At 43.0% G+C, this 26720-nt stretch overlaps 1 protein-coding gene across 2 annotated transcripts in view; it reads right to left on the bottom strand.

Annotated features, from left to right (window-relative positions):
• Nucleotides 1-26720, bottom strand: part of MYO5C (myosin VC) — a 57824-nt gene that overhangs the window by 25735 nt on the left and 5369 nt on the right. For both annotated transcript variants that reach the window (XM_066636664.1, XM_066636665.1), the window contains exons 2-20: nucleotides 19868-19978; nucleotides 18525-18690; nucleotides 18296-18440; nucleotides 16681-16837; nucleotides 15132-15275; nucleotides 13974-14055; nucleotides 12805-12912; nucleotides 11955-12061; nucleotides 10478-10743; nucleotides 9133-9214; nucleotides 7862-8002; nucleotides 7223-7348; nucleotides 5184-5267; nucleotides 4135-4269; nucleotides 2757-2854; nucleotides 2364-2450; nucleotides 2170-2281; nucleotides 1832-2043; nucleotides 273-438 (exon numbers count right to left, since the gene is read on the bottom strand). In XM_066636664.1, the coding sequence (XP_066492761.1) occupies nucleotides 273-438; nucleotides 1832-2043; nucleotides 2170-2281; nucleotides 2364-2450; nucleotides 2757-2854; nucleotides 4135-4269; nucleotides 5184-5267; nucleotides 7223-7348; nucleotides 7862-8002; nucleotides 9133-9214; nucleotides 10478-10743; nucleotides 11955-12061; nucleotides 12805-12912; nucleotides 13974-14055; nucleotides 15132-15275; nucleotides 16681-16837; nucleotides 18296-18440; nucleotides 18525-18690; nucleotides 19868-19978 (2529 nt within the window). The remainder of the gene's footprint in view (nucleotides 1-272; nucleotides 439-1831; nucleotides 2044-2169; nucleotides 2282-2363; nucleotides 2451-2756; nucleotides 2855-4134; nucleotides 4270-5183; nucleotides 5268-7222; nucleotides 7349-7861; nucleotides 8003-9132; nucleotides 9215-10477; nucleotides 10744-11954; nucleotides 12062-12804; nucleotides 12913-13973; nucleotides 14056-15131; nucleotides 15276-16680; nucleotides 16838-18295; nucleotides 18441-18524; nucleotides 18691-19867; nucleotides 19979-26720) is intronic.

The raw sequence follows: 26720 nt of genomic DNA on the forward strand, positions 1-26720 counted from the left end.
GTGCCGTCCCAGCAGCGGGGCACGACTCGGAGTTGGGTGCATGCCCGCCTGGGGCAGAGGTTTCTGGTACCGCCCAGAGGTCCCTCCCCGCACCACAGGGGCTTTCGCTGCCTCGGATGCTGCAGGTCTCAGCCTCTGCTCCTCTTGTTAATGTACAATAAAGTGGCCCTTTCTCCCATATCTGTTGTCTCGAGTGTTCATTGGACAGTGCGGAAACAAGCACTTCTTTCTTCATCTTTTTGAACTTCGATAACCTTTGCAATTATTTTCACCTTTCTGTATCTTCTCCTTGCTAGAAATCCTCGTGTAAAAGCCTGGATTGTCAAAGCAGCCACACGGATGAGCTGGCAAAGTCTACGCACTAGATATCCCCGGCAGTGCTTCTGGATGATGATTGCTGCCCATGCTTCTTTTAGGGCTGTTGCAGTAATAGCATGCCTAAAGAGAAAATAAAATGATTCTTAGAATTTACACTTGATTTTCAAATATTTTCTCAGGACAACTTTACACACAATTTTCCTGCACAGACAACCCCTATTTACTATCACAAGCAAATCCAAGCAAACAACAAGCAAATGTGTTTATTTTGTTAGAAATATTTAGCTCAGGATGCTGTTGAGGAGTACCTTGGGAATCACAAGTAAGAGAAGGAAAGGGGTCCTCAACTAAGAAGGAAATCCATTTATATGAACTGTCTACAGTCTAGATGGGAAACTGGAGGCCCTTGGGTTGAATTCAATTCCTGAAGCAATTTCATCTGGCCTTAATAAGTCTACCACATTTTAACCAAGGTGTGGTAAAAGGTTTGCTCATGATTTCACTCATAGGCAACAGAATTATGAGTTATATCCAAAAACCTATGAGTAGAGAGAAAACAGTTGCTAGCAGTCTTCTGCAATCACTTGTGCAAGACTTTGCACAGTGCTATAAAGGACAAAATCTATAGCATTTCCTATGTTGAATTTCCACTTGCACAAATATTTATGCAAACACTGTTGCAAGTGGAAGAACATTTTTTGACTTAGTTTAGCTTCTCCTGGACTAGGTGTGAGATGTAAAACACAGATGTCTCGCACTAGAGAAAGACAACTTTAGATCCAATTCCCTGTTTTCCAGTAGTACAAAGAAATTGATATTCCACACCTATGTTAGATCTCTCTTAGAATTTGTATATAATGCCCCATTTCTGCCTGACTGCATGTGCTCCCTGTCTGAGAAGCCCTTGCTGCTAGTCAGTACCAGCTTTCTAGTCTGATCACTCATGAGAGGGTCAGTTTATGTGACAAACCACACATCTGGGTCCTCAATTATCATCTAGGAAATGGATTGTGCCTCCTTATCCAAAAAAATCAGTTATCCCTAACTTGGAGAAACAACCTCTTTAACACACCAATCTGGGCAGCGCAATGATTCCCATGTGATAGATACCTAGGCAATATTAGGGAGCTAACAGAACACATTTGATCAAATGCTTCTTGAACAGGTAGCACTAATCAGTTACTAAACTGGTAATCCAAGTTGCAAAACCTTCTTCCAGTTACACACAGATGAACTTTAGGAATGACTCCTGACCTTTCATAGAGTAACATGTTCCTCAATAACTAAGGGCACAATCCTAACCCCTTATGTCAGTGCTGTCCAGCACTGACTTAAGGGCAATGCAACTCTGAGGTAAGGGAACAAATACTCCCTTACTTTGAGGAGGCCTCCATGAGTGACATCCAACTGCAGGATGCAGCACATGTCCCATTGGTACTGCTATGCCAGTGCTGGAAAGTACTGACATAAGGGGTTAGGATTGTACCCCAACTGTCTTATTGCTTGAAGTTACCGTACAGTCCGTTGTCCTCGGAAGTACTGCTGTATTGTCACTGCTGCTTGTCTGATACGGAGGAATTTTTTTCGTTGGAGCCAACCTCGGATATTCTTCTGAATCATGATGCAAGCTTGTCTCAGTTTATCTGACCGTAACTTTTCTAAGTAAGCAACTTGGCCTGCTCTAAAGAAAATTTTTGTTCTGCCAAACTGATATTGGGTAGGATCCTGGGGAAAAAAACAAGCCAACATTGAAAGAAATCTTAAATACTGTATATCTAAAATCTGTGGCCGCTTGATACAATTCTTTCAATTCTAGCCTTCATAAACTAGCACAGTAATATTTGAGCTGACCTGGATTAGCCGCTGCAAAACAATCTTGCAAATTTGTTTCTTATCATTTAAAGAGAGTTCGTGTTGTGACATGAGAATACTGTAACGGCTATAAAACTCAATGTAAGTCCATCTGCAAAATAAAAAGAACAATTAAATTGGTTAATTAAATTGAAAGAATTGAATCTGCTGAAAACAAAAAGATTGCTACCTACCTAGACGGGTAACTCTGAGAGCTAATTCGAATTGTTTCTAAAACACCACAAGCTCGCAACTGCTGAACTATTCTTTTTGAGTCAAACCTAAGGGAGGAAATGAAACATTTATTTGTGCCAGATTTATTAATGATTTTTCCTCATAATATTATAACCTTCAAGTCATGGTGAATTATTTAAATGAGGAAAAAGGTAAAGTCTGTTCTATAATATAAATCTGTCATTGAAGGAAAGCAGATTTTCTACTCATAGAAACTTGACCATTTTCAAAGAAAAAACCAATTCCAAGGGAATTTTATCTAAAAAACATGCAGATATCTGCCTACCTCCAATCTCATTAACTTTCTTTATATTGCAGATAATATTATAGCTCAGTGGAACAAATATACTCACTCAAATGCCAGCTTCTGATCATTTGGCTTTATGCATCTTACGTAGTGAGGTGTGGTTGCATTAAGAGTCTCCATTAATAAATACAAGGAAGAGCGAAACTGAAAAATATTAAAGAAAGAAATTGGCTAATTTAGCTTCCACAGGAAAGTGACAAACTTCAATACGTTAGCATTGGATGCTGTGACTAAGGCACAGGCACAATTTAAACACTCAAATTCACTGAATATGTGTCAGCTAACAGCCCAATCCCGAGCTGCCCGGGGTGCCCAGCCTTGGTGGCACCGAGAATGGTTGCTGCCAGATCCTGCACGCCTTGGGCTACCGCAGACAGCACCATAGGAGACGGCACACTTTTGTCCCCTTCTCCCAGGTAAGGGAAGCAGCCCTGCAATGGGGCTACTCACTTTACCGCTGACCAAAAGGTAAGCGGTAAGGCGTTCCTGTGGGGTGCCAAGCCCCACACGAACGCCTTGGATCCGGTAGAGCAGAGCTCCATGGACCCACCTCCCTCCCTCTCCCCAGCACAACTCCCGCCCGCCCCCTTCCCGCCCCCCGTCATGCCTCTCTCCCGCCCCCCACCAGCCTCCCCCCTCCCTGGAACGCCTCCTCCCCGCCCCCCTCCTCGCCCCTGCTTACCATGCCGCAGCTCGGTAGTCCATGAGAGCACCAAGCGGCGGAGGCTGGGCACCCACTCCGCATAGCCTGGCGCTAGCCTAGCACGGGCAGTAGCCCAGCAGTGAGGCTGGCAAACGTGCCTTATGCCGTGTTTGCGACAGTGCACGGCGGCATGAAGCCGTGGCGCCGAGCCCAGGATTGGACGCTTAGATGGGCAAGATAGTGAGAGGCCAAGAGGAGTGGCCAGGAAGGTGATGGCCCAGAAAAAGCAGCAGGCAGACATGGGGCATTCCTCAACAGTTCACCATCTCCTCCACTCCACTGCTTGAAGCAGCTGCTTCATCTTACTTCATTGTGTGGGCAGCCTTGTGTTCACTGTTAACCAGGTTCCAGCTTCAACTTCTGACTGTGATAGACACAGGGCTGACCACCACATACTAGCTCTTCTTCTCCCTCAACCCTCCATGCTTCAACATGATGGAAGTAGAGAAATGATTTCTGTACATATGATAGCAATGCACAGGCTCAGAATGAAGATAATAGCTGCAGTGGCTATAACAAATATCAGTATCACCAAGTGATTCTCAAACTGGGATTGGCTCTTTGCTCAATTCTGTACAATGTGTGGCCACCACCACCATGCAATGGTGAGTTCACATCCCCAAATAATTACAGTTCTGAATTAAAGCTCTCCCAGAAAACAAGTTTTTGAACACATGCTCACCAGCATTTTTTTAAATCCCCAAGAAAAACTTAAAAATACCTTATTGCCAACAGTTGTACGGAAATGCTTATTAGGCGGCTTGACCACTGTTTTGGCAGCCTTAACTTTAATAGATGAGTTGAACAGGGCAATGGGCACTGAACTGTCTTGAAAAAAGTTTGCACATAGCTGGAACTAAAAAAATAAAGAGCAGTTAATTATGATTTGATGACTTTTTTCAAAAAGCAAAGGATGTCTATTTTTAAAAATATGAAATCTACCTTCTGACAAAAAATGATACACAGAATGGCCTGCAATAACAAATTAGCGTTAAAAGAGGCAATAGAAGAGACTACAGGCATGCCCTGATATCTGTGGGGGTTCTGTTCCAGAACCCCACCCCCCCACAGTTACGTGAAACTGCAGATACTAGGAAAAAAAAACCCACCTTCCAGAGGTGAGGGGAGCTCCACTGAGGGCTTCCTAAGGCCTCCTAATGCTTTATAAGGCATTAAAAATGTCACTTCTGCTTTTTAAAAAAAAAAATGGAAGTGACTTTTTTTACTCTAAGAGTTAATCTGAGTCTGGCAGAGGCTACAGGTAGATGTGCCTGGCCTCTGCTGGGCACAAAAGACACTCCGAAGGTGAGGGAAACAGAGCTTCCTTTGCCTCCGGAGGGGGTGCGCGTGGGGGTTGGCCCACAGACCCAATCTGCAGAGAAGTGAAACTGCGGATAAGGGATCTGCGAATAAGGACCCCTCCCCTATATAAAAATAGCAGCCCAAAACTAGACAAAAAATTAACTAGAGAATGGCATATCATCCAGAGGCCTGTTGAAAGTAGTCTGAAAATATATCTGAATAGAGACATTACTGCCAGAGCCCAGGATTTACAAGCAAACCGACACTGATATGTTTCAAGCAATTTATAAACAGAAGAGGATAGATTTCATCTTTCTTTATAAATGTACTACAGCAAATGGAATACCTATTTATAATGAATAGATTTTGCAGACTGCATAATGATAGAATGTTCAGAGAGGCTCTTGCCTTTAGAACTGTTCTTGCTGTCTTGCAAACACTACTATGAATAATGATATATTTACAAACCTTGCTGTTTTTCAGGATGTCAATCAATACTTCATACACTGTGTCTCTGTTTTTTTCCAAAAAGCCTTCACTTTTGTACTCTACCTATGCAAGAAAAGCAAAACCAACACTCACTAAGTAACATGGCAGATGATGAAACAAATATATTTTCTCCAAATAACAAGCCATTCACATGGGCTGGTCTAAAGTCATATCCAGTAGCGCTACTGGCAAAATATGAGGCTTAGGAAGTTGCCTAAGTCCTAATACCAAAAGGTGGCTCTATTCCGTAATTTGTGAGTGTTGCAATATCCCCTGATCCAGCAATTATAGGTTTCTGGCATGGCAACACACATACCTGCCACAGAAACTTGGTTCTGCTTTGACAACAAGAGGAATGCAAACCTAATTAATATACTCAGTAGCAGCAGTATAGCTGGGCGGCTGGTGCTGGAGGCAGGGTAATGTGATGACACTATCATGTCACCCTGTGTCATCTCATCACCCCCTTGCATCTGGATATTACCCTCCTGAATCCAGAATGGCTCCAATTTGAAGGCAAACAGACCCAGGGGTGGGTGAGAGGGTCCATCTTTGCTCTGCTTGCTGCTCTGAGAACGCAGGTGACAAGAACTGGACACACCCCTCAAAGAGAGTGGGGCAAATCTGAGGAAAGTTGCAGGTGTGGCCTGCACCCCACACTGGGCTCACTACACTACTGCTCAGTAGGCGCTGAACATCAGAGAACTTACTAAACGATGTTGTGAGATAATTATATGCAAGTTGATATAGCAAAGTACATTTTCTATGGCATTTTTGAACTTATTCATTAATGTTGCTTCAAAGCCAGACAGAAATGAACCTTGTTTAGCCTTAGCCTTGCAAACATTAGCCTAACATCACTGCAGACTTAACACTGACAGCCCAATCCTACTTCTTGCACAGCAATGCAGCAGCGCCAACACGGCGTCTGCTAAATCCCACAGGGGAGTTTTGGTCTGGGGAGATCTCCATGGGGTAAAGGAACATTTATTCCTTTCCCCTGAGATAAAATCCTGCCAGCTCATTGGATCAACTCAGTCCTGCACCAGTAATATTGCTGGTGCAAGTCTGTATTGACCTGTGACGGTGGACCAGGACGAGGCAATTAGGATTTGATGGGTGCCACTCGCTACCTCCTTCTTAGGCCCAATCTGCCCTCCTTCCTGCCCCATCTTCTCCCTGATCTGACCAATCCCCACCCTGTTCCAGCCCCTTCCTGCCCCCCTCTGACCCCCATGCAGCTTTACTGTTGCAGTGGGCATCCTCAGCTCATGTCATGAGGACCCAGCTGCTTGACACTTCTGGCCAAGCTGTACTCTGGGATCATTGCATGACGTTGTTGCAACAGTCAGAAAGTACATTACACTGCTGGAATGAGCATTTTGGAGGCATAAACACTAGATAGAATTGGGCCATGAAACAGTTACGGGCAGAGGGAGGAGCAACATGGCAAACAATGGGGAGGGGCCAATGCTGAGTCATAAAGCAAGATGTCCTGCATGCCAAAAGACCCAGGTTCAATCCAGAGCATCTCCTGGTATGTCAGGGAAACACCCCTCTGAAGAGCCGCTGCTAGTATAGCATAGCAATATTATATGGCATCAGGAGCACCAATGACCAATGGAAATTCCTGTTTCGCCACCTTCCTGAATTTCAAGGGGGGAAAAGGATATTTGTATGTGCCTCCCTTTAGGCAAACAGGGCAATCTGTTTGTACAAGTGTGCTCTTTGCTTTGTCTATTAAAGCGCATATGTGTTTTTGGATTAGTACGGAAATACCGCACTACTTTGTTCAGAAACAAAATGTGTACTAGCAGCATAATAACTTTGTATTCACAGTATCAATTGTCTCATCTTCTTAAATTATGAGGCTATTGAGTCTAAAGCTGTATTATCCTTGATGTTTGTAATAACAATTCCATATAGGTAGACAATCTTGTTCGAAGATACATTTCTCATTCAGCACTATATGCAAGTGTGAAAAGGGTGCAACACATTCACAAGACTGAACACCCTACCTTATCAGCAAAGTGCTGGATAGTAAACGATGAGTTTGACATTCTTGGTTTTTCAAAGAGTGGGTTCTTATTTATAAAATTATTATATAACTTCTGAAGCCAATTTTCATCAGTTCCTTGAGGCAACTGCAAAAAAAAGTGGGACAGTAACTGGATAACAATATAGAATATCTTTAGAGAATTTGAAACTGCTATTCAGTAAGGAACCAGGGTTCTCAGTCTGGCTCCGCAGACTGAGTTCAGGAACCAAGCTCTCATACTGCTCATTCCTTCATACTTAGACTCTGCTTTCCTATCTACCTCCTTCTTGGTTCACCTCCAGACTGCAATCCTGACACAGTCTAAGACAGTTCTGTAGGCTACCACTATATCCTGCTTGAATGGTGCCCATACAATAACACTGGCACATGCAAGCATAAATAGAGCTTATGACAGCAGCTTTTATTGATCCATACAGTACTGGTGAAGCATTCTAGAAAAAGAGATAGGGATATCAATGGCTTTGCTCTTATGTTAATAAGACACCTTCCTGACATTGTTGTAAAAATGCAAGTACCAAACAAGATTATGAAAGCAGTCTGCAACAATTTACAGTTACACTTGTATTAATCATACTCATTTTTTAAAATGAAAACTTACCAGGCACTCTTCATCCAGCAGCTCTAAAATACCCATTTTAGCTTCAATGAGGTCAATGACTGGTTGGTTGTCATAAAAGTCAATTAGCGTCCATGGGATATTTTCCTTCATGTATTCTTCTTGTTCAAGTTTAAATACATGCTAGTAATGACATTGTAAAGCATGATAATAACCAACTTAGTGAGGCACATATAAAATCAGTGTGGCTTAATAATAGTGTGGGTCCTTCTTTGGCTAAAAAGATGAATACATGCTGTATATGAACATTTCTTTAGAGCAGTGTTCGCCAACCTTGGGGTCACAACCCCAGTGGGGCCATGGCAATTTACAGGAATTGAAAAGGTTGAAGACCACTGGACTAGATCACCACCAGGTAAAGGGGGAGGCATTTGATATACCCCCTCAGCTATCCAGTCCTGCTCAGGTTCTTAGCAATTGTGCTAAAATAGTTTTCATGAGTGACAAGCACCATGGCAGGTTTTCTAATCTGCTTGGTTACTGTGAATAGTGCTGGGAGGTCAGAATGGGGGGTGGGGGGCAGGTGGTAATGGGGATGGGCAGATAAGACGGAGGGGAGCAGAATCAACTGTGGGTCCCCAGTCTATTTATTTATTTATTTGCAGGGGTTGTGGCATGAAAAAGGATGAAGACCACTGCTTTAGAGAACAGAAGAACCCCTCCCTGCTTATCTTGCCCTGTCCAAATAAGGAGAGATCTGGCATCAAAATGAGGTGGGATCTTTATGTCAGGTAGTGACTGCTTCCTACTTTATTACTTCCAGCTACTCTTTACATTTACATCTGCAGCACTCCCAGGAGGCATCACTCTCAAATGCCCACAGCTAATGCTGTATAAAGAAATTCTCACCATCATGTGCAGCTTGATGTGACCCAATTGGTCATACATCAACAATATAATGTAAGCAAAACACTGCTGGATCAGACCAAAGGCCATCTAGTCCTGTTTTCCACAGTGGCCCACTAGCTGTCTCTGGGAAGACCACAAGCAGTAAAAAAAGGGGAATATTTCTCTCTTGTCTTTGCTCCCTTGCAACTGGTGTTCAGTGATGTACTGCTGTTGAACCCAGAGGTAGTGCATGGCTAACAGCCACTGACACTCCATGAATTTGTTCTCTGTGAATTTGTTCAACCCTGCTGAAAAGCAAAGAAAATGGCTTGCAGATGACTTGCAAATTAAAAGGTTTACTTTTTCAAGAATGATTACCATACAAACACTCATGCAGATTTAAAAACAGTATCAGAATATCATACCAGGTTAAACTGCTGCTGTAGTTTCTCATTGGCATAATTGATGCAAAACTGTTCAAAGCTATTCACATCAAAAGTTTCAAATCTGAAATACATTATTTGAAATGTGATAGATTAAATTTTTATGTGATTTGTGATTGCATTAATTCTCATCTTTTATTTGCAAGGAAATTCTCTTGGGGGAAACAGCTGCCTGCTGATCATGCTAGGACTAATCAACACAATTCTTGTGCTTTCTCCTATCAGAATAAATACTGTAGTTCAGGGGTGCCCAAACCCCGGCCCGGGGGCCACTTGCGGCCCTCAGGGGCTCCCAATCTGGCCCGCAGGGTGCCCCCTGTCTCCAATGAGCCTCTGGCCCTCCAGAGACTTGTTGGAGCCTGTGCCAGCCCCACACAACTGCTCTCAGTGTAAGGATGACTGTTCAACCTCTCACCTGAGCTGCGGGACGAGGGCTCCCTCCATGACTTTCTGTTTCATGTCTGTGATGCAGCAGTGGCAGTGAAGGAAAGGCTGGCCTTGCTTTGTGCAAGGCCTTTTATAGGCCTTGAGCTACTTCAAAACCTTCATTCATATAAGTGCCATCTCTGATAAATTCATTTATGTAAATTTATTCAAATTTGAAATGTAAATTATTTTTTTCCTGGCCCCCGACACAGTGTCAGAGAGATGATGTGGCCCTCCTGCCAAAATGTTTGGACACCCCTGGTATAGATCAGTAAAAAAGAATTGTGATTTAAACCTCTGTAAAATATTATATCCCTGCAACAGAAGTGCAACTGTGAAAGGACAGTCAACACAATTAAAAATAGTGCATTTATTGAGTAACAAATTTACTGAGTAACTCCACCTGTCTGAAAGCTACAGACACTCAAAGCCCATCTGTTAAAACACATTGGAAAAATATTTCTGAAGTCTCCCAAATGGAAGAAGATACTTCTCAGAAGATCTATCTGGTTTAATGAAAAGGTCAATGTCATCAGAATTCCTGCTTCCTATTATGCAAAATATACTTCATCATACAATAAGTCTTCCAACCAACCTTTCCTCTAAGCTATGTGGCTGCAGGGCTGAAACTGGAGCCCCACATAGCTTCTGTCATGGTGCTCCAAAGCATGTTGATGACATCAATGCTGAGCGCCCTGGAGCTGCCTGCAGCAGCTCTGTTAGGGCTCTACACAATCCCTGTAAAAACCACATGCAGCATTCTTTCCCACCCACTTATTCTAGTATCTCAACTCAAAATTAAGAGGCAGAAACAAAAGATGCATTCTAAGCATTTGCTAAGATAAGGCTGGGCATTAAATAAATGCATACAGTTTCTTTTTCTGAAAAATAATAGTCTTACCCATAGATGTCCAAAACACCTATAAAAGTATGCTGTTTGCGAGTAAACCGCAATGCCTTGTTAATTCGTTCCACGATGAAATCAAAGAGATGGGAGTACAGCTTTTTTGCCAAAGCATCACGGGCATTCAGAGCTTGAAGTTTTGTCATTGGTTTTATGACAGTTTCGGAAGAAGTTATAATTTTTCTGTGGCACAACCATTGTGCCATTTTGTCACTTTCCAAATCCAGAAGTTCACAGAATATATTCAGATGTTTATCATCCAGCTTTGGAAAACAAGGAAGAAACAAAAAAAAAATCAGCCAAAAGATACTTCAAGATGCTGTGTGCTTTTTGGAAACTGTTCAGAATAATTTGAGAATGTTACTGTCAACTTTGCCCTCTGTGATTTGCTTTTGCAATTTGACTGAAACCAAACTAGGCAAATGAGATCAGGGCTAAGGCACATGGAATGTACAATTAACAACCCACAATCACCTTTATCATACAAACAACAAGTTGTCCAATTACAAACTGATAATGAATTAGTAGTGAATTACATATTGACTAGCAGTTAAATCACAGGAGCAAAGAGTTGGAGGGGACCTTCTATGCCATCTAGACCAACTCCATGTTTAATGAAGTTCTGTGAAGTGTGCACCATTATCAAGACAGTTGGGTGCAAAATGGGGGGGGGGAGGGAATCAGATCTAAAGCTACGCTTTCAATGTTGGTTTTAGTGTAAAGTGCCTTTCAAAACATAATGCACAGTGGAAACGACGCTAGCTAAATCTCTGATAAGTCTGATCCACTGAAACAGAATGCAGGATTGGGTGAAATGCTCCAGAGCTTACTAAGGCTAAACATGAAATCTATGGCCTCAGTCCCAGAAACTATTTTCATTGTCAGTGCTCATTTCTGTTACAGGTAATGTAATACTACAGAAAATGCCTTTGCACCTATGCAGGGGGGCATATTGCTCCTTTACAAAGAAACTAGTGTGATGCAGTGGCTAGCATGCTGAGCTTAGTTTTGTTTTGCAAAAACCAGGGTTAAAAAAAAACACAAAACATTCAGCTACAAAACTCTGTGGGAAGCCTTCTCAGCTTAACCTATCTCACAAGGTTGGTATGAGGCTAAAATGTTGTTTTAGCTCCTTGAAGCTAAGGAATGAGCTGCTTGGAGAAGAATATGATACAATTAATGGTACTACCCTACTTAGGCTGGTGTTAATAAAGCATGAAGCTGCTTAGGCCTTTGGATACTTTCCTAATGGATCACTACAGTGCCCTGCTATTTTTGCAGAACACTTTTGCAGAACACCTTCCTTTTTCCTAGAAGGAAGCAATGGGCAACGATAATACTCAAGAGTTTTGTTGTTGTTGAATTTACTAAATAAATACAGTGCTTTAATAGAGCTTTGTGAGAAAACATGACAGAACTTGCCATTGTTCACCAAGGAAAAACAAGCCACAAACATTTGGCTGATATTTCTTACACTAACAGAAGACCTTTCATCACCAACAGCTGCTATTTGCACATTGCCTAAATGTAGAATGGCTGCCAGTATTCTGAAAATATCCATCTGGAAATCTTCCTTAAGACCTAAAAGGAAAACAAATAAACAAATACAGTGCAATAATGAGAAGTGATAATAGAGGAAATCCATGGTCAGCAATGGATGGCGCCCAAACCCCACCTTTCCGGTAGCAGAGAAATGATAATTCTATGTGGATTACTAGTTGAGAGTCGCTCCCTCTTCCCCACTTGATGACTGCATACTAGATTCCCATTGAAACTAATGTTCAGATAACAGCAGAATGACACACCTTATCTGCAAACTAATGTTTCTCAATGTGAATGCAGGTGGAGGGAAATGAAGGTTATAAAGCAGATTTGCAGGGGGAGAGCAAGAACAAGAACATAAGAAGAGCCCCGCTGGATCAGGCCATAGGCCCATCTAGTCCAGCTTCCTGTATCTCACACCGGCCCACCAAATGCCTCAGGGAGCACACCAGATAACAAGAGACCTCATTCTGGGGCCCTCCCTTGCATCTGCCATTCTGACATAGCCCATTTCTAAAATCAGGAGGTTGCACATACACATTATGGCTTGTAACCCGTAATGGATTTTTCCTCCAGAAATTTGTTCAATCCCCTTTTAAAGGTATCTAAGCATTCTAAATCAAGCATTGCATGCCAGATGAAAGGATCACAGCCATCGTTCAACAAATTCACTATACAATTATAGTTTCTGGTCAGCTGCTACGTTCACAGTTGTCATCTCAACGGATCTCACAACTCTGATCACGTTGATAGTTTATTAAAGGCAAACATAGTTTAGATACCTAGCATGGTGAATGTCTTTTGAGTTTCCATCATGTTATCTCTGTCGTTCACTCCTTCAATCACAGTGTTTCCACCCATGTTAGTATAATTAAATTCTTCAGCACTTCCTGCAGTTGAATAGGAAAAGATGTAATGTTTATACAGGACATCAAGATGAGAATCTTCTACTAGTAGGCTTACTAGTATCCAAATACAACAGGTATGAGACACAGATTTACCACGTCAGAGAGAACAAGAGCCCAATCCTGTGATCTGTGTCGTGCCTCCGTGGCGCGAACCATAGTTGCAAACGTGCCATAAGGCATGTTTGCGGGGTTTACCGCTGGGTTTCTGCCAGAGGTGGCTCATCCCCAGCTGGGGCTGAGCCACCGCCCTGTGGGTGCCTGAGTTCCGCAGCTTGGCGGTGCCTGCAACTGCCGGGCTGCAGAACAGGGAATGAGGGCGTTCCCGGGGGCGTGGGGGGAGGCGTTCCCTGGGGTGTGGAGGAGGCGTTCCCAGGGGCGGGGGAGAGGTGGGTCTGGGGAGACGAGCTCCGCAGGATCCCAGGCGCTCATGGAGGGCTGCGCACCCTACACGAGCGCCTTCACTTTAGCGGCAACCAAACAGCCGCTGCTAAAGTGAGTAGTCCCATTGCGGGATTGCTTCCCTTATTTGGGGAGGGGAAGAATGTTCCCTTCTCCCTAGGAGCGTCCTGCGATAGTGCGGGAGGCTCGGGATCCCGCGGGAACCCTTTGTGGAGCCGCCAGGTCCCACAGCTCTGGGCAGCTCAGGATTGGGCTGCCCAGCCTCTATTTAATGTGGTTACAATATGCCCCATTCCCATCTAGTGCAGTGTAGCAGAGTAGCTAAGGGCACAACCTTAACCAACTTTTCAGCAACAACATAAGGACAATACAACTCCAAGGTAAGGGAACAAACATTGCCTTACCTTGAGGAGGCCTCCATGACTGTCCCCCAACTGCAAGATGCAGCACATGCCCCACTGGCACAGGTAGGCTAGTGCTGGAAAGTTGGTTAGGATTGAGACTGAGCTGCTACTCAGAGCATTGGTTTGAATTTTGCCTTTGCCATTCAGTTGATATTTCATGCACTCTTGAAACACTTCGGCTTATTTGTTAAAGTGCTAAAACAATGAAAAGATAAAATAGTCTAATCTCTTAAGACATACCTAGTTTAAGGTGTTTAAATTCTGGTCTTTGAGCAGATGCGCACAACTGATAAAATATATGGTAATTTCTTTCATTCTCAGACTGTAAATGAAAGAAGGATACAAATGAGAAAAGCAGAAATAATGCAAATACCATGTATTGTAGAAGCGGACATGCTATTTGGGTTCAAGGCTGCCTGACCACTTCATCACATGACAGCGTTATGGTTAGTCTTATATCCAATATGACACATGTTAAGGGAACAGACTTCCTCTTTATCTGGTGTCAGGAAACCCTTCATTCCAGCGGATACAACTCACCTGGCCAGACTGCAGAAATGGCACCAGCAGCAGTATGTTGACTGTAGTTCTAACAGCACAATTTTATGCGTATCTACACAGAAATAAGTCCCACTGAGTTCAGTGAGGCTTACTCCCAGATAAGTATGCATAGGATTGCAGCTTAAGAGGATGAAATCCTACAGACAACTTATAAAAGTCAATAAAATACAGTAGTTTTCATCTAATGCTAAACTGCATGAGTCAGCTGCCTCTCTGTTGGCAACAAATCTATGCACACTTTTTCTCCAAATCAGACGTGCTGAACGTCTTGTACTTTGCCGAAAGGTTGCTCTAATAATTGCATCAGTTAAAACCTGACAACAGCTGTAAGGAAAATAATGATGCCTCTCAGGAGGACTAATTGAAAAATTGCTAACAGAAATTCAGAAGGTGTTTTTCTAAACACCAATTCTGGAAACCAACATAGAGAAACAGCTGTACCTAAAGCGCAGGTTTGCAATTAAGAAGCACATGCATTTGTGTCTCTAGAACTTGGATAGTTCTAGGATACCCACTGGGTTCATAACTAGAGGGATTTAAGTAAATCAGGAGATTAATATAGGCAGTGCAAAACATTATCTGTCTATGGGTGCAATCCTAACCACTTATGTCAGTACTTTCCAGCATTGACATAAGGGCAATACAGCTCTGAGGTCAGGGAACAAAACATTCCCTTACTTTGAGGAGGCCTCTGTGAGCGACACCCAACTGCAGGATGCAGCACATGTCCCATTGGCACCGCTATGTCAGTGCTGGAAAGCACTGACATAAGGGGTTAGGATTGCGCCCTAAATTTAACAAAGACACACTGTAATGTCACTGCTGAATTTTACCAACCTGAAAGACAACTCTGGATTTCTCAAGCAGGTATGTTCTCATATTTGCCCCAATAATCTGGTAGCTCTTATCAAAACTGATTTCCGTGTATTTTCCAAAGCGACTGCTATTGTCATTGCGTGTGGTTTTAGCATTACCAACAGCCTATAAAATGGGGAAGAATTTCAAATCATATTTTTTTTACATAAAAGATGAATCAGGACTCTGTAGTTTTCAAACACTTTGGCTCTGTGTATGTTCGTGTTAGATGCTGTATTATGGTGGCAAAATTTGTTTTCAGTCCAAACATTTAAAAAGCTCCCTTGATGCACAGATGCCTTGAATGCTCTGGTCATGAATGGGAGAGTGGCCCAGGCCTCCCTTTAGGCAAAACCACTCTCAGCCTGCATAGGACTCACTCCAGTGTCCCACCTCAAGTAAGCAATGCAAAGTGGGGAGGATCTCATCCAGAATGAGAGAGATGCAGTCTACAATGAATCTCTAATCATTGGTGCACTCCTCATTACATCACTGGTAGTGTACTGGGATCTAGAGATTAACAATTCAGAATTCACTCATTTTCAAAGGGGTTAATTTCAGGTGTCTATTGGACATCCCCTAAACTAATCCATTTAAAATCACTTCTGAATGTTGGGAACAGGGTGTCCATCTATCCCTCTTCCCAACTTACAATATTACACTGCCCTGTTTGCTTCTCTCTGCAGTCACAGGACCAGGAACTATGAGCATTCGTGAGACAGAGGAGGAGAGGATGTAACTCAGCTGTAGAGCACCTGCCTTGCATGCAGATGATCCTACATTCACTTCCCTGCATCTCTAGAAAGGGTAGGAAAAGATTGTGGTGTGAAACTCTGGAGAGCCACTGCCTGTTCCTGCATACAATATGGGGCTGAATGGACCAATTCTCTGATTCAAGATAAAGCAACTTTATATGACTCAGTCCCTCTTCATATATCACAATGGAGGAAAAAACCATCTGAACATGACCCGAGAACCTTTCACTGGTGATATTAGTGAACTAATATGGGACTGCTTACACACAAATTTTGTGATCTACAACCAAGCTCTGGCCCCCTCCCTGCACTGACTTGCTATGCCAGTGCAACATTACAAACTGTGATGATCCTTTGGCTTAGCAATGATAGTGCTTGATCCTGAAGGACATTCATTTTTTGGCACAGGAGCTCATGGCGTTAGGCTCTTAGTTCAGGGCTGCTTACAGTAGCATCCGCAATTAAGTAATGTTACTAAAGCAGGAGAGAAATGTTTTAAACGTTTGGCACATACAGGAATCAATGGCAAAAACACAAGAATTACTCAGGTACAATTTGCACAGCAAACCCATGCAATTTACTCTTAAAAATCAGTCATACAAGACAAAATAATTTGTTGAAAAACTGTTAACCATTTAAAAATATTTAAGAGATACTGGTTCTACTGGTTTCTTAACAGATCTTATCAAGAGTTATAATTTCAATTCCCAGAACTCAACACACTAGAATTGGATGATTCAATAAATTAAGATCCTTTAGAGACATCCGCAACTTACCTCTGTTATTGGATTGGATGCCAACACTTTTTCTTCAACTTGCGCATTGCTGCTTGATCTACTCACTGTGGCAAAGTATCTCATAGCATACCTAGCAGAAACAGTTTTCCCAGCACCAGATTCTCCACTAACTATCACAGACTGATTCTTGTTGTTCCTAAAACAAGATAATAACATGTTAGGCAAATAAGGTTACTTTTCAAATGTTTTTTTTTTTTTTAAACACATGTAATCGTTACAGGCCTCCCTTATTTAAATGTAATGTGACAAGTTACAGTGCAGTGGTTCAGGCCCTATCCATATTATAAGCTTTTATCAATTTTTTACTGTGTTTCCCCGAAAATAAGACACTGTCTTATATTTTTTTTTGGCTCAAAAAACACACTAGGTCTTATTTTCGGGATAGGTCTTTTTTTTAATGTACAACAATCAACAGTCATTCATGTACAAAAATACACCATACAAAAATATCCCCTCAGCACCCAGGAGGATGCCTACCTGCCTGCCTGCCTACTCAGAAGTCAGTCCCTTTATAGTTAATGGGACTTACTCCCTGGAATATGTGGAGAGGGTATCCCCTAAGCGCCCAGGAGGATCCCTGCCTGCCTGCCTACTCAGAAGTCAGTCCCTTTATAGTTAATGGGACTTACTCCCTGAAATGTGTGGACAGCCTCAAAGCCTGGTAGGCAGGGTTGCCTCGCTTGCTGCTTCCCGCCTCAGCTCCTCCTCAGCGTCCTCTGCCCAAGGCAGCACAGCAGGCGCTTTCTAGGTGGTGCACGGGAGTGCAGCGTTTCTGATCACGTTGTCGACCCGCACCCCCCCCGAGGACCCCTTCCGCCCCCCCCCCCCGTCCTGGCCCTGATCACAACAACTAGGTCTTATTTTCGGGGTAGGTCATATATTTCAGCAATTCTCAAAAAACACACTAGGTCTTATTTTCGGGGTAGGTCTTATTTTCGGGGAAACACAGTACTACTTTAGCTGTCATGGTATCTCCCAAAGTATTCTGGGAACTATAGTTTGGTGAAGCCTGCGAATTCTGCTAGAAACCCCTAATGTCTCACGGAACTGCAAATCCTAGGGGTTCCCTGGGAGAGAAAGAATAATTGTAAAACCAGTTTAAGTCTGCAATACGGACATGGCTTCAACTCCGTGGCAAACACCCTGGGAGGAGGGTCAGTCTCTCCTTCTCTTTCTCAGCCACATCTCTCTTTCTGAAAAAAGAGAGCTAATAAGCTGCCATATTTCCTGTGAGGACGAATAAAGCACTTTGAACACTGCAAGCATCAAAATACGTTAAACAATGACAAGTGCAAAAACTTGCAAAATTATGTATGAAGCCATTTAGGACTGTCAGATGCTGCTTCCTCTAAGAGCTTTGAAGAGGCTGTTATAGTCTCTGAACAGCTTTCTAGAGTGCTTGGGGCTCCCTTCCTTATTTTTGAAGTAATCAGATGATTACTTCTTTAATTTATAAGGAATCTCCCAGTATAAACATTTGAGTGGGGCATTAGCTTCCTGAATTTTGCAACTGAAAGCTGCAAGATTTTATTTCTACTGTGCATTACATGTGCAACATGAAATATAATTGATACATAATATAATCATGAAATACCTTGCCATTTGCTTGTAAGCTTCTTCGGCCACCGCAAATATATGTGGGTCCATATCACCCATATTCTGACCACTATATGCATGAATAATGGCATCTCCATATATCGGCAACTGCTTATAGGGGTTCATAGCAACCAAAATTATTCCTGTGGGATAGTGCGCAACAGAATTAAGAGTTGCATCGTTCATGCTCGATACACCTGAAATGCTCAGCATGAACTTCTACTTACCACTGTATGTATAAATAAGTCTGGATTCCACAAAGCGAACCTTGAGATTGTGCAGGACGGCAGGCTCGTGAAGATAACTAAGTGCTGTGAGATCATTTTCACCAACAAGTATGTCCGGATTTCGCAGAGGAGGTAATGAACTAGGATCAACTGGATAATTCAATTCCTGTCAACAAAAAACAAAACAAAATACAATGGGCAATTAACATAAGCAGGCAATCACTGCAGTCCTATTGCTGCTGTTCAGGGAACTCTTGTAAACCTAGCAACTGAATGGCAGAAGCAATATTCAAAACCATGAAGTCTTGATTAGCAGCTCACAGCCCAATCCTATGGGTTTCAGTACCAGCTGTACAAGTGTACTGCTGGCACTGGGTGTTGCAAACCTGCTGTAAAGCACGTTTGCAGCACCAGGAGAAGAGAGAGCACCGATGCTGGGCCACTGCCAGTCAGCACTGAGCCTCAGTGCTAAAAGGACACAGCAGGAGAGCTCCTGGGGGTAAATCAGACTGCCAGGTAGTGATGCGGCTTCTTGGGGCAGGGGCAAGGCGTTCCAGGGTGAGGGAGCGACAGGAGAGTGACTGGCCTAGGTGGGGCCTAGGACCAGCAGAGGCCTCCTCCACCAGATTCTATCCCCCATGCTGGGTTGCAAAGCCCAACACGGAGCTTTTCAAGTCAGTGCCAGAAAAATAGCTGGCGCAGACTTGAGAAACCCTATTGTAGGGTTTCTGGTATTTTCCTAGGGAGAAGGGGACAAAAGTTCCTTTCCTCTGAGGAGACCTCCAGTGGCTTCTCTATGCCTGCAGGATACAGTGGCAACCATTCTGGCGCTGCTGTTCCTCTGAGTGCCAGGAAGCACAGAATAGGGTTGCCTGTCTCTTAGCCACTCTGCTACACTGCGCTAGATGGGGAGAAAAAGGGTGTATTGTGGTCTGTAACCACATTAAATAGAGGCTTTATTCTCACTGAGGTGGTAAATTTGTGTCTGGGTTATACCTCTTTAGACTGCAAGTGAAGTCTCACATGACTAAATGCTCCTCTGCCAAAGAAATCCATGCATTTGGAAAGCTAACATGTTAGGGAGCTGGCGAGGCTAGGACCCTTTTCTTTGACTTCTAGTTTTCTGTGTGGATATATTTTTTCCTATGGAGGAATGTTCCATTATATGAATCCAAACCAGCAGTACAGCTGAGACATGTGGGTTTATCACCTCAGTGAGAACTAGGCCACAGTCTATCAAAAACAAAACAGGACCAGGAGTTAATCCAACATATCCATTTCTGTATTTTTGTAGGAGCGTGGGTTTATCACAGCACTGTAAATAATGTTAACCGTTTCTGCACCTTGCCATCTTCTAGCTGTAGATGAAGTATGTGGTCTCCAGCCTTATAGTTTTTTGTTATCTCAGCAGATTGCCAAACTTCTTCATTATCAGGGATCCAAACTCTGTTGTACTACAATAATAGAACAAAGGCATGAATAATTCATTTCAACAGATCGTAGTTTGTATAAATGACAGCTAAATGTTATCTAGTTTTTAATGGCATTCAACCCAATCCTATTTTCCTCTCCCACCAGCACTAGCATTGAGCTGGCTGAGACTGCTTTATAGCAGTTGCAGTAAAAATAAGCCTCTAACTAGATAGTGACATGTTTTATGTCATGTTTAGTTTTGCCCACATATTAGGAGTGGGGGGGGGGCCGCGACCAGGAGCACAAAGTTTTGCTGGAATGTCATGAGCCGTGTTTTACTGAAATCTGACAATAAAGGAGGCAGAGGTCTGAATAAGCAATTATCCAACCGTTTATCATATCCGGGTAAGATATGGATTGTATCAAAGGATTAAAATCCATACTGTTAAAAATCTAATGTTTCATTCTGTGACTTTTCCAGAACTTTGTAGGCAAATGAGCCTTGGAAGGACATGTTGAGCAATTACATGATACATGTTGTATGAGCAATTATCCCACAGTGAGCAATAAGAAAACCAGATTATTCCTTTCTTCCATTTATCAATCTAACTCATAATTGTCAAAGCTTTATGACTTGCAAACTGCTGCAGGTCAGTATTTACTCAATGATTGATGGCAAAGATACAAATTTTTTATTTGTGGTAGAGACCACTCGAGATGTCATGAGATTGCTGGTATTTAATGAATCCAGGCGGTTTAAGAAATGAACTTTAGTCATACCTTAACACTGCAAAAAATGCAGGTTTTACAAACTATTATCCAATTACCTTTATGTTCTCTTATTTCTAAGCACTGGTGTTCAGTGCTGGCTTCTCTTCCCATTTATATAACCAACTGGCCAGTTCCCACACAGTCACTTGGCTCAGAAACAAACTACACAAAGAAAGACGTTTTCAGTCACTGCTGCATGAAAACACTTCAGTCTAAGACATATTTTTTTTCATGCTGGCTGCTGGTGATAAAGAATGCAGAAACCCTTTTCTGAAAAGGTTGAGATATTCAAAAGAACAAGGTTACATAAATAAGTGCAACGGCCAAGCAACATTGTCGCAGTTCTGCAACAGGAACAAACCTATTCGTGAGATGGACGGAGGCGGTTGCCTCTGACAGCAGGCTGGTGGAGGGTGCCCATTTCCATCTGTCCACTCACCTCCACTACTGCTTCTCCTCCCCGTCCCCACTCTCTGAATAGGAACAGGAATAGGAGGAAAAGGAGGAGGAGAATGGGGAGCTGGAGATGCTCTAACAAAGCAGAGCTTGGCATATCCCCAGGCAATTTGGGCCTGCTCTGCAATCTGCCTTAGGCTGACAGAATAATGAGACCCCCCTGTCCACAAGCAGTAAAGACAAGTTATATTTAATTACACCGGCTATTTAATTCAGGTTGGTTTTTCACAGACCTCCTCCTTCCGTTGAAGTCAGGCTACAACAATTTTATTATATCACAGTCACCCCAATATTATTGAGCTAAATGAAGATTTTAATATGAACCACATAGGAACAAATGGCACTGATTGGAAGGGTGAGAATCAGAGACTTGCATTGTTAGGCAGCTGCCCAGGGCCCACTGGTGATCCCTGAGACCACTTCTGTGCCTACTGCCTCAGTGTGATGGCACAGCAACTCTCTCAGGTAGAAAGGGTCCTTGGAGGGCCGTTTACCAAGGACCCCTAAAACCTGGATCCGGTCCTGGCTACTGGCCTATGCTCTGCTTTTATAAATATGCAAAAAGAAGTACATTGTGTGGTCCTCTTGCCCCAGATGAATGGATACAAATCCAGTTTTTCAGACAGTTAGAAGCGAACCTATATGGGATCTCTTGTAGGAAAATGCACAGGCGCTGAGCTTAGCCTTGGTAACATGGCAACCGGTAGGCAGGCAAACCTGCTGCCACCCCCCCCACTGAGACACACCAGAGTGGGCCAGTTGCTGAGTCTTTGCCCAGAGCCTGTAAACAGAGGATGTTATGAAGAAGCGCGTATCTCAGGAATGTGTATTGCGGTCAAGCCAGAGCCAGCAGGTTTCTTAGCAGTGCAGATTTCAGCAACCTTCAGTAATTTTCCCTAGTGTCATCATGTGTTTTGAGAATGAATAAAATTCTGAGGAAGCTAGCCGGGAGGACAGACTTCTCTCTTGATCTCATACCGTCCTACTTCCGGCTTAGCTCTCCCTGCATCAACCCTCTGAATGTCTGCTGTGTCTCTCATTGCTCTGACTTCTTGCTGCTCGAGTTCTAACTTTCAAACCCTCAGAGTGCTTCTGCTTTTAGCACTCTTCCTCAGGCACCAAGGTTCTAAACCCTGGGTGCTTCCCAAGCAGCATTGCGCTGCAACAATCTCTCTTCATAGTTCCCTTGTTTCTATAGGTGACCTGCCTCCCTTTACAAATATTACTCAGGTCACAACACCAGGGGTGCATCAATCAAAAGGGAAAGTCTGGATCTGATAAGCATGGCAGATGTCCTGGAACAATAGCTATCCTTTAGTTGTAGATGCCTTAATACCACATTCTCTACATAAGCCTCAATCAAGTGAAGGCTTACTGCTTGATTCAGAGTTCCCTCTGTATATATGGGGCAATCAACCACCCATTCTCTAGGGGAGAGAAGGGCACCTTGCTTCCTAGTTTGCTCTGTCCAGTTAAGGAGAGATGTGGCACCAACTGAAGCAGAGTCCTGCTGTTTTGCAGTGACTGCCACTGCCTTTATCACTAGTCTCTGCACTTGGATCTTCCTCAAACTCCTACAGCTGTTGCTGCTTGAAGAGACTCTCACCATCAGGTGCAGCCTGGTCTGACCTGTCGTACATATAATTTTCACAGTTTGTTCCATGCAAACAACAGCCCTCTACAGGTATTTCTTTGCAAACACAAGACTCAAAACAACTCTTCCTGCATTCTGTTTGTGAAGTGAACACAGAAATCCAGCCAATAAGCTCTTTCACATTACAAATGCCTCTCCTTCGCTTTCTCTTACCAACTGAAAATGAACCAGATGCTGAGATTCATTTATCATAGAGACTTGTAACCTGCTTTTTCCCCTCAAAGAGATGTCCAAAATGAATATAAGTAACTTAAAACAATTCCAAAAATAAATAACATAATGGTTGTTTATAATATTAAGGCAATTTATACTCAGCAAAAAGTGACACAAAAAGAACTTAGTGATGAAATCAGAGTACTGTGTGCATTTCTTAACACACAATGCAGACATAAAATCTACAATGGCTAGAATGTACAGTATATTCAGTTTTCCAACAACACATGCTAACACATTTATTGTGGCTGAAGCTTTGGGAGTGGCAGAGCTCACTTCATCAGATGCTGCGTGATGCATTTACACCACTGGTTTCCAACTTGCGGTTTGAGGACCACAGGTGGTCTAAGTGACACTGAGAGGTGATCTGCAAGTTCTGGGGTGGGGGGTGGGGAATCACCTTCAATCACTTCCAGTGACTTGCCAAACAAGCATTCTCCAGCAGACCATCAAAGAGGGAGGAGACCACCTGCAGCCACAACCACAAGTGTCAGCTGTGGCTGTGGGCAGTTCTCTGTCCTCTCTGACGGTTTGTAGGGGAGACCACCAATGAAGGCAAAGGACAGATCACCCACAGCTGCATGCGGTCCAGAACAATTCCAATTTTTGCCTCAGTGGTCCATGGGCTTCTAAAGGTTGGGAACCACTAATTTACACAGAAGGCGCTGGTTCACAAAAAGGTTGTGATGGTTTAGCTTTAAGTAATGGATAAAGCAGCCATTTTCAACCACTGTGTCACGGCACACTGGTGTGCCGCGAATGGTCCCCAGGTGTGCCGCGGGAATTTGGGAGCGTGTCATTTATCAATAGGACCATTAGGGGATGTGAGCCCCCATTCACAGCACAGTGTGCCTTGTCAATTGTCAAAAAGCTGATGGTGTGCCTTGCCCATTTTAGTGCCTTGCCAATGTGCCGCGAGGTAAAAAAGGTTGAAAATCACTGCGTTAAAGTAATGGCCACAGTAATGGTTTAGCTTTAAGGTACCACAAGACTCTTTCACTGCAACAGACTAATGTGGCTACCTCTCTGAAAGTTTTTAAACTTAATCACATGAAAAATCATGTGTTTTAAGTGAAAACTTTCACACATTATTCTGGCCAATTTAACATTAGCTATCGATAAGTCATTAAAGCTTCTGCCGCAATGAATTTGTCAGTCATTAATATACTGGAAGATGCTTTTGCTGCAACAGACTAAAACTCTCTGCAGTTTTAAAGCACCTCCAGTCTTCTTTTTATTCTGCATTAATAATAGCATACGAAAGTTTCACAGACATTTTTAAATGTCATAAATAAAAAAGTAGATCTTAGTCTAGGAAAGTTTAAATCCCACTGCAATGGGATCTAATCATAGTCAGCAGTGCACTCAATTGCAACCACACATAACATTTGAAAAGCACTACGAAGGGGTGTCAAACTCGTTTCATACAGAGGGCCGAAGTTAGCATTCAGGGCTCCAGCTGAGAGCCGGAAGTGATGTCATTAAGCAGAAAGTGGCATCACTAAGCAGCTAATGGCCAGAAATCAGACCCTGTTCTCATATAGAAACTCATTAACTGCAAATAACAGAAGAGAAAGTATGCAAACCTTGATCATATTTCAAGATTTGGGAAAGCCCCATTTTCATGTGGGCCGCCTTTTCAGCTGTAACAGCAACTGAGAGCCTGAGAGTCGGATAAAAAGCTCCCGGGGGGCCCGGGCCTTATGTTTGACACCCCCGCACTACAGGATCTCTGAGGTCCCCACCATGCACAAGCTCCCTCATGTACTATAATGTAAGAAACAGCTCGGCTATATAGACATTTCTGCCAAATTGTCCCAAACACTGAAACAAGTAGGCGAGAGCTTATACAAGCAAGAGCCCCATGTCTGCATTGAAATGCCTGCAAATACTGGAGCAATAAAATATAAGGGGAGTGGACTATATGTTACATATGTCTGCAAACACACACTGTAACACACAGCTCTTTTATCTAAATATTATTCTAACCAGAGCTAGTCATGAAATAGACTATTCCAGGTACCTCCATTGGTAAATGTAATGATAAGCCAACATCAGATCAGTGAACCCTGCCTTACAAGTAAACACTAAGAGTTTACTCTCCTATTGAGTTACACCCAAACTCCCTCATCCCAAGCTGGATAATTCCTTGAGCCATTCAGAAAAAATGCTTGTAAATAACCCAAAGAATCCAGAACTGGCACATTTCAGCATGGCTGCATGACATCTCTGCTAGAAGCTGGGAAATTCCACACATACCTACGAAAGTAAACAAGCCACAGGGAAGTGATGAAGGCCCAAATCCTAACCAATTTTTCAGCGCTGGCATAGCAGTGCCAATGGGGCATGTGCTGCATCCTACAGTTGGGTGGCACTCATGGAGGCCTCCTCACTGTAAGGGAATGTTTGTTCCATTACCTTGGAACTGCATTGCACTTATGTCAGAACTGGAAAGTGGGTTAGGATTGCGCCCGAAATAATCTAATCCTTCCTCAGTTTTGCTTCTCAAGTTCTGGAAAAAATTTTATTACCCTTTAAAACTCCCAATTTTAATAGAATTTGCACAAAACAGTAAACACCTACATTAAACAATGGTGCTTTCAACAAATATAAGCAAGAGACTTTTAATGCCAGAGTAAAGATTTCATATTTAAAGCTAATAAATACAGAAATTGAAAACAAACATTATTGGCACCTTATAAAACATATAAGCATCAAGAGTGAAAGACAAAAAAGGCAGGAAATGCAAGGTGTTTTTTTTCCCCGTTTGCTTAGTACAGGTATAATTATCTGTATTTCAAAGGCTTTACTCTGTCAGTCTCATTTCAACTTACTCAGTAAAAATGAATCAACAAACCAAAATAGTGCCTGAGAAAGTTTTATCCTTAGCAGCTGTGACCTGACAGCAGGTTCACAATTCATATGTGATTCCCCCCCCCCCAAACAATGCAAAATTGAAGATATGCATTCATTTATTTATTTAAGAACATATTTATCCCACCTATCCTGCCTGAGTCCACTCAAGGCAGACAGTCAAAATAAAAACAGGTCATCCTCTTCCACCATCAAGAGCGGAACTGGTCCTTGTGAGGGGACTATGGGGGCTCCAAACCTCACATTTTTATTGCAATCAGCAGGCATGAGCGGGATGCTTAACTGATTCTCTCCTGCAAATGCTCTCCAGACCATTGTGACAGTCCCACTCCCAGCAGAAAGCCCAAACTGAAAGCTGGGCGGGGGGATTATTGATGGACACACAATGGGTTAAGCCAGCTCCATATAATCTATTTTCCCCTGAACATCCCCCCCCCTTGCTTTCTCAATATCTTGACAGACATGGATTTGGGAACATGGGTTTTCCAAGATAATGCCCAGCTCTGTTCTGACAGGATACCTTTTGTTTAACAAAGTATTATGAGGTCTGTTCTAGTCTAAGCTATTTCCAGCGTCACCATCTGCATTTTCTTTCTCTACCAGTAGGTCAGAATTACTCTTATTTTACAGAGCGGAGACAGATACATCAGGGTCTCCTTCACCTGCTCATTCATGCTGAGCAATGTTTTAAAAGTCTCCCAACACTCAATCTTCTCTGGACCACACAAGATACAAGCTCTCTAGTGCATCTTCTGGTGATAGACTGTGTACAACTAGAAATCCTGAGCTGGTTGGTGCCCAGAGGGACAGCAGCA

This window comes from Tiliqua scincoides, chromosome 8 (assembly GCF_035046505.1).
Source record: "Tiliqua scincoides isolate rTilSci1 chromosome 8, rTilSci1.hap2, whole genome shotgun sequence".
Classification (NCBI taxonomy): domain Eukaryota; kingdom Metazoa; phylum Chordata; class Lepidosauria; order Squamata; family Scincidae; genus Tiliqua; species Tiliqua scincoides.